The 16,717-nt window shown below is 39.6% G+C and overlaps 1 protein-coding gene across 1 annotated transcript in view; it reads right to left on the minus strand.

Annotated features, from left to right (window-relative positions):
- GLCCI1 (glucocorticoid induced transcript 1) overlaps positions 1–227 on the minus strand; it is a 142,547-nt gene extending 142,320 nt beyond the window's left edge. The window contains exon 1 of the mRNA XM_006834389.1: positions 6–227. Within this exon, the coding sequence (XP_006834452.1) occupies positions 6–227 (222 nt within the window). The remainder of the gene's footprint in view (positions 1–5) is intronic.
- Positions 228–16,717: the final 16,490 nt, after the last annotated feature.

Genomic DNA, 16,717 nt, shown 5'->3' on the forward strand with positions numbered 1-16,717 from the left:
GTGGGACTGTGCTGGCTGCTCCGTAGGAGCTGGTAGGGCACCGTGGCGCGAATGGGCTGCAGCAGCCGGCCAGCGCCCGCAGCTGGGGCGCAGCCCACGCCGCCCGCACTGTTCCCGCTCCCTGAGGCGGCGGCGGGCGGGGAGCTCGCGGCGCTGCGCCGCATCCTCTGCGGCGGGGGATGAGGGGTCTGAGACGAACTGGAGGAGGAGGAGGCGGCAGTGGACATGGTAGCTCCGCGGACCCTGGACGACGCCGGCCAACACGGAGGCGCGGAGCGTGTGGGAGCCGGCGAGACAGTGCGTGCAAGTGTGTAAGGGGGAGGGGCGGGGGTGTAGGGGAGGGGAGGAGTCTCTCGACTCCCCCTTCCCAACGCGCACCCCCGTCGCCTAGGCGAGGGGGGGGAGGGGAACCCTGCGAAAACAAACGTCCAACGGCCCCGACCGCCTGGTAGTGCTCGCGGTGGTAGTCACGGCTAGAGCCGCGAGGACCCCAGAGCCGCCGCCGCCCTGAGCATCACGGTGACAGGGAAGGGACAACCGGCAGGATCTTACAACCCCGGGGCCGCTTGTAGCTTCTTCAGCCCTCACGGGACTGCACACGCGAGATAACCCAGCAGCTGGTGGGAGGGCCGGGACCCCTGCTTCTAGGGACGAAGGGAAAGGAGAAGGGCCTCGAGGTGCCTAGCACTACACTGAACCCCCACCACGACGACTGCCGCCGCGTCCCCTACCGGCTCCTCACTCCGAGCAGCAACTAATTCACTCCACCCACCCCCATCAGCCCTCCGCCTCCTGGCTTGAGGACCCGGCAGCTGCCGCAACGAGGTTACCCATTGGCTACGCAGGTTTCTACCAGCGCATGCCAGTGATTGGTTCTACAGTAGGAGTGAACTGAGCATTCGCCAATGGAAATGGTCTATTCTTCCTTTAGGGCGGGGCTCGAGGGAGTGAAAGCGTGCAGAGGGGGGCTGGACGCGCAAGGAGGGGCGTGAGAGTTGACAGCCTTTGAGGTGAGAGCGAGACTTTGATTGGACAGCCCTAGGAAAGTGGGTCCATCTGTGTCCTGCTCGTGTCTTGACACCCACAGACACGCACACGCCCCTCTAAGCAGGTTGCAAGTGCTCCCCCTTCTCCGGCCGTCAGCTGCTTGAGGCAGAAGACACTTAGGGCAAACTTTATTTTGCAAGTATATCAGTGGGATGTTTTAGAGTTAAGTGCCACAAGGATGCATCCCTGCCCTACCCCTCAAATAATAGTAATCTGAGATTTCATGGCTAGTAATCAAAACAATTTAAAGTGCTTAACATAATTAACAAAGTGACCAGGAGCAGTGTTTGGAGTATGTAATAAAAGGATCGTCGTTTTCATTACCAAAATGAAATAATGAAATCTTACGTTCTAGGACAGTATTGCATAGATCAACAAAAGATTTTACATCATTCAGCATCAGTTAGGTTTATTAATGGAGGACAAATTGTTGACTTTCCCCAGAAGCAGCCTCTTGGGAAGTATAAATAGCAGACTTAATGTGAGAATCCACTGGGGTAAATTGTTTTTATTCTGTAGTGCAACTGAAGAAATGCAGACTTTGAATGACTATCAAAAACTAAAGTTTACCTCACCGTAACTTTAAAGAGGAACAATTTTTTAAACTTTAAAGAGGAACAATTAATTTAAGAGTCTACAGCTGATACCGCCATTAATGTCCATGAAGTGAAAAAAAAAGAGAAGTGAGACCCCAGATTAGTCTGCTTCTGATGTCTGCCCTAATTGACTTGCTTTCTTTGATTTCAGGCACTATTTGCACAGATCTGTTTAACCCAAAGGTAACTCTCTCTGCTTCCTTATGTTCTCAGATCAGAAAGCATACTTAGTTCCGTTAAAAATTAATGAAACCCCGTAAGAATATGAAAATTGCATCCAGAACTTCATCCCATTAAAATAAATGAAACTCCTCATTGTATAGCACATAAAAATATCAGTTAACATGTATTGAATGTTCCACCGTCCCTGCCACGGTTCTAAGAATGTCCCATGTGTTAGCTCATTTAGTCCTCTCACTAATCCACAAGGTAGATACTATCATTATCCCCACTGTGTTCTCAGCTGAGGCACAAAGAGGTTAAATATCTTGCTCAAGATCACTCAACTAGTAAATGGAGAGCTAGAAATCTAACACAGGCCGTCTGCTTCAAGGGTCTGTAAATAGCCTTCTGCTGTACTGCCTCATAGCTTAAAGCTGTGGAGTAAAGGATCGGTATTTACAACAGTCTACAAATCATACGTGTGATGTATAGTCCCAGTTAATTTAAAAGAGTTTTAACAGTGAAAACAGCCCACTGTTATTTTGCTTTTCAAAATAGCATATTTTAATTATAAATAGTGTAAATACTCATTTAACTTTGGTGTAACCCACCTGATCTTCCATGTTTGTTTTTTCATATAAAAATCAATGATTCCTCAAATTAATTAGCAAAATTACATTCTTTCATGAGTTAAAAACAATGAAAAATGACATCAGTGACTTCTTCAGACTAGTAAAAACAAAAAATGTTGACAGATTAAAATCTGCTGCCAGTTTTGAAAAGATGCTAGTAAGTTTCTAAATTGTTGATTTGATTACATGGTTTCATTATAGAAATGCCATCTGTAAAATCTACAGATAAGTACACTGAGGCTGACATTCAAAAAGAAAGCACTTGACTAAATCCAACATACTCATTCCTGATAAAAACTCTCCGAAATATAGGAAGAGAAAGGAAATTCCTCAACATAATTAAGGGCATATACACAAAAACTTATGGCCAACATTATTCTCAGCAAGAGACAAACTGAAAAAAAGAAAACATTCCCCTTAAGAATGGGTATTAGACAAGGATGCCCTTATCACCATTTCTTTACAGTACTGTTTTAGATGTCTTAGCCAGAACAGTAGGGCAAGAAAAAGCATCCAAATTGGTAAGACTAAATTTGTATTTAGAAGTAAGACTAAATTTGCATATTTGATCCTCTACATTGAAAACAAAAATTGGAACTAACAGAAGGATTCAGAAAAATGACAGGGTCCAAGATCAACATACAAAAATCAGTCAGCGTCTTCTACACTAAACAGAACTCTGAAAATGGAATCAGGAAAACAATTCCATTTACAATAGCTACCCAAAAGATAATTATATAAGAATAAATATAATCAAAATAAATGGAAGAACCAACAGAAGGGAAGGAATAGAAGTAGGAAGTTATAATAATGTTATGGAAAGAAAGACTTAACACTGTGAAAATGTCAATACATGCTTGGTAAAGTGGTTGGTTGGTTAGTTATGTGCCATGGAGTCGTCAGTTCCAACTCATAGCCACCCTGTACAGTGTTTCCGAGGCTGTAAATCTTTACAGGAGCAGAAAGCTTCATCTTTCTCCCGTGGAACTGCTGGCAGTTTGGATTTGCTGACCTTAAGGTTCGGAGGGTCAGTGAAAAAGAAGAAGACCTCCAGTGAGATGGATTGACACAGTTGCCGCAGCCCTGAGCTCAAACATAACAATGACTGAGGATGGTGCAGGATCGGCCAGTGTTTTGTTCTGTTGTACATAGAGTTGTTATGAGTTAGAACCAACTGGACAGCACCTAACAACACCCAAAGTTATTTAGAGATATAATGCAACCCTAACCAGATTCCTACAGCATTCTTTAAAGAAATGGACAAAATAAATCACCAACTTTATATGGGAAGGAAAGAGACGTCAGATAAATAAATAAAACATTACTAAAGAAGAATAAAGTAAGAGACCTCATATTTCCCAATTTCACAACCTACTATGTAGCCACAATAGTCAAAACAGCCTGGTAATGGTACAATGACAGACCCATAGAGCAATGGAACAGAATTGAGAATCCAGAAGTAAATTTATCCACTATGGACAGCAGATCTTCAACAAAGGTTTGAAATCCACTAAATGGGGGAAGAGATAGTCTCTTTAACAAATGATACTAGCAAACTTGATATCTATTTACAGAAAAATGAAACAGAATCCATACTATATATATATATGAGAGTGTCCTGGTGCGGTGCTGTGGGTTAATGTACCAGACTGCAAAGCCCTTTCAACTGCAAGGTTGGAGGTTCAAGCTCACCAGCTGCTCCTCGGAAACCCTATACAGGGTCGCTATGGGTTGGAACCAACTCGATGGCTCTTCACAACAACAATATATATATATATATACCAACTAACTAAAAATGGATCAAAGACCTAATGTAAAACCTAAAAAAGAAAAACTTTTTGATGTTTTTATTGTTGTTAAGTGTCATCCGAGTCGGTTCTGACTCATAACACCATTCTATGGTGAGCATACTTTACTAGTGATGTTGTTCCCTTATATATCTATCTACTGCTTTGCTGAAAATTGGACCATGAGGGTGAATTCCCTTCCAGACTTGAAGGGTGGTCAGGGGCCATAGTCTCAGGTTCCTTCAGTCCCTTTCTGACCAATAAGCCTAGTCTTTTTATATGTATATAATAATTTTTAGTTTCTCATCCTTTGGATCTTGACTACTGCTTCCATGAGTATTGATTGTGGATCTAAGCAAAATGAAGTCTTTTCACCATTTATCATGATGTTATTTATTTGTCCAGTTGTGAGGATTTTTTTTTTCTTTAGACTGAGGTACAAACCATACTGATGTTCATCAGTAAATATTTTATGTCCTCTTTGATTCTAGCAAACAAGGTTGTATCATCTGCGTATTGCAAACTGTAAATGAGTCTTCCTCCAATCCTAATGCCATGATATTCTTCATGTAATCCAGCTTCTCTAATTATTTGCCCAGCATACAGAATGAATAAGTATGGGGAAAAGATACAACCTTTGGCACACACCTCTCCTGATTTTAAACTATTCAGTATCCCCATGGTCTCTTTGAATGATTGACTGTTAGTCTACATTCAGGTCCTCACAAGCCCAATGAAGTGTTCTGGAATACCCATTCTTTGCAATGTTATCCATAGTTTGTTATGATCCACACAGTTGAATGCCTTTGCATAATCGATAAAGCACAAGTAAGCATCTTTCTGGTACCCTCTGCTTTCAGCCAAGATCCATCTGATGTCAACAATGATATCCCTCCTTCCATGTTCTCTACTGAATCTCTTTCGAATTCCTGGCAGCTCCCAGCAGATGTACTGCTACAACCATTTTTAAAATCATCTTTAGCAAAATTTTACTTCCATGTGTTATTAATGATATTGTTCAATGATTTCCATATTCCATTGGCTCACCTCTCTTTGGAATGGGCACAAATATGGATCTCTTCCAATCAGTAGTCCAGGTAGCTGTCTCCCAAATTTCTTGGCATAGATGAGTGAGTGCCTCCAGTCCTGCATAAGTTTGTTGAAATATTTCAGTTGGTATTCTGTCAGTCCCTGGAGCCTAGTTTTTCACCAATGCCTTCAATAAAGCTTGGACTTCTTCTTCAGCACTATCTGTTTTTGATCATATGCTATCTCTTAAAATAGCTGAGTATCAACCAATCTTTTTGGTACAGTGACTATGTATTCCTCAATCTTCTTCTAATGATTCCTGCATAATTCAGTATTTTGCCCATGTTGTTGTTGTTAGGTGCCATCAAGTTGGTACCGACTCATAGCGAACCTATGCACAACAGAACGATACTGCGCAGTCAGTCCTGGGCCAACCTCACAATTGTGGCCACGCTTGAGCCCATTCGTTGATGCTGCCACTTTGCCAATCCATCTCACAATCCTTTAATATTGCATTGAATTTTTTCTTAGTTTTTTTTCAGCTTGAGAAATGCTGAGCATGCCCTTCCCTTTTGGTTTTCTAATTACAGGTCTTTGCACATTTCATTATAATACTTGAATTTGTCTTCTCGAGCTGCCCTTTGAATTTTCTGTTCAGTTCTTTTACTTCCCCATTTCTTCCAGTCGCTTTAGCTTCTCTGCACTCAGCAGCAAGTTTCAGAGTCTTTTCTGTTACCTATTTTGGTCTTTTCTTTCTTTTCTGTCTTTCTGATGACCTTTGCTTTCTTCATTTATGTTCTTGAGATCATCTCACAACACTTTCAGTCTTCAGTCATTAGTATCTAATGGATCAAATATGTTCTTGAGTTGGTCTCTAAGTTCAGGTGAGATATATTCAAGATCATATTTTGGCTCTCAAGAATTTGTTTGAATTTAGTTCAGCTTCAGTTTAATACTGAACTTCTCATTTTGACTGATGATATTGAGCTTCTCCATGGTCTCTTCCCACAGATGTAGTTAATTTGATTTCTGTGTATTCCATCTGTATAATCCTTGTGTATAATTACCTTTTATATTGTTAAAAAAAAAAAAGGTATTTGCAATAAACAAGTCATTAGTCTTGCAAAATTCTATCACGTGATCTCCAGCTTCATTTCTACCATCAAGACCATATTTTCCAACTACTGATCTTTTCTCTTTGCTTACAACTTTTGCATTCCTATCACCAGTAATTATCAATGCATCTTGATTGCATGTTTGATCAGTTTCAGCTGAAGAAGTTGTAGACTTCTTCACTTTCATCATCACTGGATTTAGTGATTGGTACATTCATTTGAATAGTAGTGATATTAACTGGTCTTCCTTGTAGGCATATAGGTATTATCCTATCACAGTCAAAACTGTACTTCAAGATAGATCTTGAAACCCCCTTTTTAACTCTGAATGCAATGTCATCCCTCTTCAATTTGTAATTCTCAACCAATACCAGTCTATTTCAGATAACTAATGCCTATAATATCAACCTTTATATGTTTCATTTAATTTTTCATGACTTCCAGTTTTCCTAGATTCATACTTTGTACATTCCACATTCTGATTATTAAACACCTTGCAGCTGTTTCTTCTCATTTTGAGTTGTGCCCCATCAGCAAATGAAGGTTCCAAAAGTTTTGGTCCATTCACACCATTAAGGTCAACTCTACTTGTATGGAAGCAGATCTTATCCAGTTGGAAAAGCTGAAAGTATGAGGGGCTTATCTTCAGGCACTATATCTGTCAGTGTTCTACTGCTATTTATAAGGTTCTCAGTGGCTAACCATTCAGAAGTAGTCTGCCTCTCCTTCCTAGTCTGTTTTAGTCTGGAAGCTCCACTGAAGCCTATCCACTGTGGGTGACCCTGGTATTTAAAATATCAGTGGCATACCATCCAACATCACAGCAATACAGAGCCACCACTAGTACAACAAACTGAGAGATGAGTGGTGCATGACACATCTGACAAGGGACTAATCTCTAAAACTTGTAGAAATATTCATCACCTCAACAACAAAGAAACTAACAATAAATTTTTTAAAATGGATATAGGATATGAACAGGTACTTCACCAAAAAAGACATTCATGCAGTTGACAAAACATAAAGAAATGTGATCATTTGTCATTGTAGAGTTACGAATAAGGCCAACAATGAGATCTCATCTCATCACAGCAATAATTGCAAAGTTAATAAAAATGAAAGATAAATGCTGGTGAGGAGACACTAAAACTCTCAAACAATGCTGGTAGGTTTGAAAAATGGTACAAATACTGTGGAAAATGGTAATACGCTTTCTTCAAAAATTGTAACTATGATCAGGCAATCCCACTAGTAGGCACATTCCTAGAGAAATAAGAGCTGTGACGTGAGTAGATAGATGGACATTTACTCATTGGAGCAGAGTCCTGATGTAGTGCTATAGGATAAGCACCAGACTACAAGGTCAGTTTGAACCACAAGGTCAGCAGTGCAAACTCACCAGCTGCTCCTTGGAAACCCTATAGTGGGTCATTTTGAGTCATTTTGAGTCATAACAGCACTTAACAACAACAACTCATTTGAGTATTCATTAGTACATTATGCAAAATTGCAAAAAAAAAAAAAATGGAAACAACCTAAGTGTCCATCAACAGATGAATGGGTAAACTATGGTACATACACACAATGGAATACTACACAATGTTAAGGAATAATGAAGACTCCACAAAACACTTCATAACATGGATGACCCTGGAGGGCATTATACTGAGTGAAATAAGTCAATCACAAAAGGAAAAATATTTTTATGAGATCACTACTATAAACAGCCCAGAAAAGGTTTACACACAGAACTATACATTCTTTGTTAGTTACCAGAGATGGGAAGTGAAGGGAGAGAAAACTACTAACTAGAGAACAGACACATTAACATGGGTGAAGGGAAAATGACACACTGTAAGGGGGTGGTCAACACATGACCAAGGCAAAGGAAAACACTTAAAGTTTCATGAGAATAAAAGGGAACAAAGGTAAATACAGTTAAATACACAACCCTGCAATAACACCAATAGCAAACAATTATCTCTGAGTAGATACATAGGTAGACATGCAAAGTGAACAGATGTAAACAGGTGAATGAGAGTATACCCATTAATATGTGCATGACAATGGCTATTTCTACATAAGTATTTGTATGTGCTGGCAAAGGCCTTTTCAAATCTTTGCTCCCTGTATGCTATTTGCCGTGTCCAAACACTTTCAAGGAATGAGCGACTTTGTTGAGTAACAACTAAGGTCTTAAAAGCTTGTGAGCAGCCATGTAAGAAGTAACTGTTGGACTCTCCCTGTCAAGAAGAACAAGGAAAATCAAATACTTAAGGAAATAATTGGTTCAAAGGACTAATGCAATATTTGAACCAGAGGCTCTACTTCCCTGAGACCAAAAGAGCTAGATGGTAGTGATGCCTAGCTACCACTGCTGACTACTCTGATCGGGATTACAATAGAATGTCCTGGATATAGTAAGAGAAAAACACATATGGAGCAAAATTCAAAATCACAGAAAATACCAGACTTACAGATTTGATAGAGATTGGTTAGACATCCTTCAAGTCTAGAATTGAATTCACCCCCAGATGTCATCTATCAGTCAACCAATAGGCCTATAAGAGTAAACAACAAAACCAGGAGAAACTGACCCCTAGACACAGGAGACCAAAAGGGCATAATTCATTAAAAAAAAATAAAACTCAGAAGGCAGAAAGGGGCAGGAAAGGCAGAAAAATAGAAACGGAGCACAGGGGGGAAGTGCTGTTTACATTGTAGGGATTGCAATCAATTCACAAAACATAAAGTGTCTTTTGAATAGAAAACTAATTTTCTCTGTAAACATTCATCCAAGCCACAAAAAAAAGTTTAAAAAAAAAAAGAGAGAGCGAGAGAGAGAAAGTAATATATTGTATTATGGTCTTTATGTAGGCAAAGTGAAAAATATTAACTATTAGCACTAGTGACTAATGAAGGCTTATCAGATGTTGAAAATAGAAAACAGAATTGGTGATGGAGAAAAGACAGTTCAACATTATCAGAAAAAAAAAAAAAAAGGACAACTGAAATATACAATTGTGGAGGATCAGTTAGAGAGTGAAATCTACCAATTGGTAGTTGGTTCTATTTTACTGTTATAAGCAGCTGTTCTAGAGAGGCTGTGAAAAGGAACTGAAAAAGAAATGATATTTAATTAAGTAGAAAGGGATATAATATATAAATGATGAAATTCTCATTTTGTTTCTAAAAATTCACAGAAGTTATAAAAATAAGAATGTCTTATTTTTAACTGACAAGGTCATTCAATTATTCCTACAAGGATAGAAAACCATGATAAGGACTACCAGTGTTTCAGCCTTGCATCTGCACAACAGTTCCACCCATCAACTACAATACTGGTAGCATATCCCCTAAGCTAGCACATAGTAGATTTTCACCATTTATAAAGACTATAAAGTTAGTACATTTAGAAGCTAAAGACTGGGGACAAAAGAACTAAATATCCTAACTCATTTCATGCTATGATATTCTACTTGTTTTATTCCAGACATAGTACTAACAATACATGGAAGCATTAGACATCCTATGAAGGGAGTATGATGGCTTATCATAGTGTTAGTTACAAAAATGAGAGTTTAAATAAAGTGAATCATTGGTTAATTCCTCCTATGTGGATGAATTCTATTTTTCACCACATGAGTTAGGTATGCTGAGGGATAGTTAAAGTATAACCAATTTATCAGCATTGCTTAACTAGAAAATTTTCTTTTTATTATTTTAAACTTTTTTTGGTGCACATAATTTTCAGTGTCTTTTTTTAGCACCTTAATTGGAAAGCCCCATATTAATGAAGTGACATTCAGGGCAGATTGCCAAATAAGCAAGTTAGGTATGAGCCTACTTATCTGTAATGAACAACTTCACAAGGGTTTCACCACATGGTGTGGTGAAAAACATGTGAAACTGTTCACTACACATTAGTAAGTAAGCACAAGTAAGTCTGTGCTTACCTTGTTTGCTGGGCACTCCTTGTCAGAGACTGTAAATTTGAAAAGGTGATATGGGGCTGGGAGAGTGACAGATGTCAGCCATACCTAAAAGCAGAATCCTTGGTGTGGTGAAAAACTGTGAAATTATTCATTACAAATTAGTAAATAAACACAAGTAGCTCTGGTAGCGTAGTGGTAACGAATCGGACTGAACCACAAGGTCAGCAGTTTGAAACTACCAGGTGTTCTGCGGGAGAAAGATGAGGCGTTCTGCTCCCATAAAGATTTACAGCCTCGGAAACCCTGTACAGGGTCGCTATGAGTCGGAACCGACTCCACAGCACATAACAACAACAACAGCTTTATGCTTACATTGCTTATTGGGCAATTTGACATTGGTGGCATCTAACAAACCTATGCAAGGCTTAGTATCAACTGTACTAGCATCAGAAGTTGATAACTCTTCATCAGCTGATTTATTAAATGCTTTCTAAGTATCAAAATCTACATTCTTTAGGGCACATCTGCTCTCACATTCTATGAAATCATATAATTTACTAAATTCCTGGTGTGGCGCTGTGGGACAAAGCACTGGACTGCAAGGTTGGTTGAACCACAAGGTTGGCAATTCAAATTCACTCCTTGGAAACACTATACAGAGTTGCTATGAGTTGGAACCTACCCAACAGTACGGTTCAGGTTGGTTTGGAGAACAAGGCCAGTGGTTCAAACCCACCAGCCGCTATTCAGAAACCCTATACAGGGTCTCTATGAGTTGGAATCTACTCAAAAGCACTTAACAACAATAAGGAGCCCTCATTCCTGTTAGAGTAGTGGATTATGAGCTGGGCTGCTAACTGCAAGGTAAGTAGTTCAAATCTACCAGTTGCTCCCATAAAATTTTGCAACCTCAGAAACTATATAGGCTTGCTGAATTGTTACCAATTCAATGGCATGCAACCACCACCACCTCCAAAGGTAATGTAAGGAGCCTTGGTAGCATAATGGATTCTGAATTGAGTTGCTAAGCACAAATTCAGCAGTTCAAATCTACCAGCAGCTCCCATGGGAGAAGGATGAAGTTTGGAAACCCTGTATCAGGTCACTGTGAATTGGAACTGACTCCATGGCACACAACCACCACCACAACCAAGAGTGACATATATGCTGATGGAGACAGTTTAGAATGTTTAAATAATACATCTTTCATAAAAGAAATGCAAATAAAGCATGAGAATGATGAGAAGGAAAGATGAATTTTGAGAAAAGTCTTCAGGAAGAAAAGTGTAATAAAGTTATGTAGCTAAGAATCCACAGGGAAATGATGATGAGTGGAAGGGAAGTCTTGGTCTGTTGGTAACAGGTTTTAGAGGGACTTGATTGACAGGCAAGATTTGTACTTGATGAGTAGACAATGAAGAACCACTGAAGATTATTTAGCAGCTGGGGAAAACATGAGTGGAATTGTGCTTTATAAAGATTAAGATAAGAAGAGTTTTCAAAATAGATCGGAGACTGAAGACTGGAAGACAACAGGAAATTTGAGAATGGTCCAAATAGTAGAGACTTTGAGGATATCTGAGTCTAGATAATGAGATGGATGGAAATGACAATGAACATGGAAACGGAAAAAAGATGCCAGTGAGGCTCCTTTCAGTTGATGGCTGTGTGGGCTTTTTGAAAGGAGAAGGTCAAACAATTCTGAAGCTTCAAGCTTGGATGCCTAAGAGGATAGAGGTGGTTTTAACAGAAACAGAGCAGCCAAGAAAAGAAGTGTGTTTGGCAAGAGGATAATGAGTTCAGCTGTAAAAAAAGACCCAAAGGTTATTCAAGTGGGGGCAAGTTTTCAATAACAGTGAAATTGAGAAGAGATTTGGGGGTTACCCATGTACAGAGGGTAGATGAAGCCACAGACACAAATGAAGTCAACAGGGAAGAATATAACAGAAATAAAAGAAAAGAGGTCAAGGACAACATTTTGGAGAATTTATACATTCTTCAAATGTATAATGGGCAATGTTGTTGTTGTTGTTAAGTAATATGGAGTCGGTTCTGACTCAGAGTGACCCTATACAGGGTTTCTGAGGCTGTAAATCTTTACGGGAGCAGAAAGCCTCATCTTTCTCCCATGGAACGGCTGGTAGTTTTGAACTGCCAACCCTGAGGTTAGCAGCCCCATTCGTAACCACTATGCTACCAGAGCGCCTTATAATGGGCAATAAACAAAACAAAAATTAGAAAAGAAGGCAGGGAGAAAAACACTCTTTAAGTAGAAAAAATAGAATAGGGAGAGTTCAGTGTCTTAGAAGGATCTTATCTTATGGAATGTCTGGCAAGCTCATGCCCTCCTTCTGGTAGAATGAACCCGCTACCCAATACACAGAGAGAGATGGACCTGACAGCTATGTTTACACAAAATGACCTTACTCCTCTGACTTAGTTGATTAGACCTGAGTTGGTCAATTGACTAAAGCTGGGTCAATCATCTTCTCCATGGGAATTTGGAATTAGTAAATTAAATGGTATACTGTTAAGGGCATGAACTGAGTAAACTAGGAGACTTGTGCATGGTATGGCCATCTGCTGTCATGGGTACACAGAAGCAAAGAAAACCTTTTCTTCCTTTCTTTTTTTTTTCCCCCTAGGGGGGTGGGGGAAGTGACTTGCAGAGAGGCGAAATGAGATCAGGTGGCTTGAGAGAGGGAGAGAGCCCAAGAATTAAGTTCTTCAGAATGAACCCCATACCAGCCCCATCCCTGCTGATACAATTCCAGTATACTTCTGTCATTCAACCTACAAATATACTGACATTTGGCCTTATTTCTCTTTCCTTTTGGTTACAAATGATACATTTTATCCTATTAAAAGCCACCATCTGTCCTTGAGATTTAAATTTCTGTCTCTCTTGCCTTCTCAAGAGCTTCATTTCATCAATTATTCCCTCCTTTTTCTACATCAAATTCTTGATTATTCTCAGTAATGTATGAATATGCTCCCATCCTACCATTAAAAACAAAACAAAACAAAACAAAAGCACAAAAATTGTCTTAACCATCCCTTTCTATCCTCGGTTCTAATTATCTGGTCCCTTCACAGCAACACTTCCTGAAAGAGATGTGTGCACATTATCTCTGATTTCCTATTGGATCTACTCATATCTGGCTTCCACCCTATTGTGTCACCAAAAATTGCTAACCAAGATTAACCAATGGAGCAAATGGCTATTCCTTGAACCTCATCCAATTCTAAAATTCAGCTTTTCAATACAGCTGACAGGCTCAGCTTCCAATAACAATCTCATCTCTTGGAGTCTAAGGCATGGCACTTGCTTTGTCTGTATCCTATGTCTCCAATCACTGCTGCTCAGTTTTCTTTGGGGGTTGTTACTTCTCTGAAAAAAATTAACCAGATGCTACCAAGTCGACCCCATGGTTTTCCGAGTAGAATTGAGTTCCATCAGGGTTCAATGGCTATGAATTTTTGGAAGCAGATCACCAGGTCTTTCTCCTGAAGTGCCTCTGGATAAATTCAAACCAGTAGCCTTTGGTTAATAGCCAAACATGTAACCATTTGTACCACTCACAGACTCCTCCAATCCACTCTAGAAACTGGGCCTATTCTCCTGTTACATGTGTTATTGCTATAGCTGCCCAACTGGTCTCCCAGCTTCCCCTCTTGTGTTCCATGAATCATTTAGGGTAAACATGGAAATTTATTGGACCATGTTGTTTCTCTAGCCCAAATCTCTCAATGTCTTCCAATTATTTTTCCATGAAACCCAAATTCTTAAAAACAGCTTATAAGGCCTGACCTGCACTGACTTCTGCCTTCCTTTCCACTTAGCCTTACTCCACTCCTCCTTAAATTCCAGCCACAATGGCCTCCTTTCACTTCCACTGAAACACCACCTCATGCCAGCCGTCACACAGGTGTATTCTTAGTTTAAAACACATCTTCCACACCTGTAAGGCTCCTTCATATCATTCAGGTCTCAGCTCACCTGTCATGTCTACAGAGGTCCTTTCTGAGTCCACACCCATCATTAATAATCTATAATAATCCATCATTAAACAGTTTGTTTCAACCATAGTGTTATTACAAATTGTATATGCACATTTATGTATCTGTTTATAATATGCCTTCCCTACCAATTGTAAAGTCTCTAAGGACTGGACTTTGTCTCTTTTGTTAACTATGTGATCCCTAATACTTAGCCATTACCTAGACTATATTAGTCAGTACCAGTTGCCAAGAAGTTGATTCCTACTCATGGTGTTCATGTGTGTCAACGTAGAACTGTATTGGTTTTCAATGACTGATTTTTCACAAGTAGACTTCAGAGGCTTTCTTCCAGGGCACTTCCTGAAAAGACTCTAACCTTTTTGTTAGCATCTGAGGCTTAGCCATCTACACCACCCAGAAACTCATTAGAATATAGTAGATGTTCAATAATTACTGGTTATAATTTTATTGGTTTCTGGTGGCCCTGCTATACTTTCTGTGAGAGGGTTTCCTGTGGTCCAATGTTAAAATCTTCCCTTCTTTTTTCAAGTATCTGAGTGGGTTTATGTTCTTGCAGTCACATGCTTACTAATAAATAATAAATATTTTTGAAAAATGAGGTTACCACTTCAGGAGGATGCCATTTCCGGAAATAGCAAAGCCATCTACAAACTAGTTGCCAAAGGAAGAATGAGAATCTCTTGAGAGATTTTCCTAAACCATGCCACTGTGGTTGATGGGAGTATGCTTTATTTCTTAGGTGGAACAGAGCAGGAAAAAAAAGACTACAATCACTGAAAAGCACAGTCAGAAGGAAATATGGGGTTTTAAAGAATTTGAGTAAAAGAGGAAGACCCCCAGCTAGATGGATTGGCAAAGTGGCAGCATCAACGGGCTCAAGCGTGGCAACAGGAGTGATGTTGGCCCAGGATCGGGCAGGGTTTCATTCTGTTGTGCATAAGGTCACTATGAGTCGGTACCGACTCAATGACACCTAACAACAACAACAATAAAGAATTTGGCATCACAGGAATATTAGAAAGAAAGAAAACTATGTGTTCCAAACATGGGTCCCTTGCTAAAAATACCAAATTCCAGGTCCCTTCTCTAGAAAGTCTAAGTCAGCAGGCTTGGGCTAGGAAAGAGGCAGTATTACATACACATAGCACATGATCTCCAGGTGATTTTATGATCAGGCAAGTGTGAAACACAACGGATTAGAAATAAATAAAAATTAACTTAATATAGTTGTTGTTGATAAGTGCCGTTGAGTTTGTTCCAGCCCATAGCAACCCTGTGTAGGGTTTCCAAGGACCTTGCAATCCAGAGCTTTATCCTGCAGTACCACACAAGGACTCCAAAATACAGCCCAAGGTATTTCTTCAATTTTCAATCAACTGCAGAGAAATGTTGATAACTGACATAGTTCATGGAAATTATGCAAAGCAAGCAGTTTTAAAAATCCTATCATGAATCCTGGTGTGGTGCTATAGGATAAGCACTGGGCTGCTATCCACAAGGTCAACAGTTCAAATCTACCAGCCATTCCTCGGAAACCCTACAGGGTCACTGTGACTCAGAACCAACTCCATGCCAATTAACAACAGCAACAACATCTGGATTACTAAATAATAATCTAAGAGGTGTATTTATTTTAAAGAATTGGTGTTTACTTCTATAACCTAAGCCCACTGCAATTAAATTCATTGAAACTCAACAACCATTTGTTGCTTTTCCAAGTCTTTCTCCTGTGGAACAGCTGGTAGCTCTCAACTGCCAACATGTAGTTAGCAATTCATTGCTTATCTTGCAGCACCACCATGGCTCCAAATCTACCAAGTCAAAACCTACACTGAGTCAATTCGAACTCTAAGTGATCCTACAAGACACAGTACAACTGTCCCATAGGGTTTCCAAGTCTCTCATCTGTACAGAAGTAAACGGCCACATCTTTGTCTCACAGAATGACTGATGAGTTCAAATCACTGACCTTTCGGTGAGCAGCTGAGTACCTTAACCACGACACCACCATGGTTCTTTAAATAATCTACAGTGATGTTTAAAATAATAAACTAGTTTATTGATACTTCTTTGGATTATCAATAAACAAATTATGGAAAGGATAAATGGAAATGACTGATTTATAAATTATAAATGCAGTTATTTATAATACAACAATCAGCCAGATATTTTAAAGTCTATTTCACTACTAGTTTGCTTAGCTCCCAGATTAATAAACTAAACATGTTAAATCTAAGACTGTAACTTGATCTTACCCATTCCTAGCATTCTTAAATGAGATGTTTAGCACGGTAGCAGTAGAGCTGCTGAGAGTGAATTCAAGTTCCTGAAAAATATTTTTTCTATCCACCCCCCGAAAGGGTGATTTGTATTCTTATACAACACAGGTAG

This window comes from Chrysochloris asiatica, unplaced genomic scaffold, assembly GCF_000296735.1.
Source record: "Chrysochloris asiatica unplaced genomic scaffold, ChrAsi1.0 scaffold00010, whole genome shotgun sequence".
Classification (NCBI taxonomy): Eukaryota; Metazoa; Chordata; class Mammalia; order Afrosoricida; family Chrysochloridae; genus Chrysochloris; species Chrysochloris asiatica.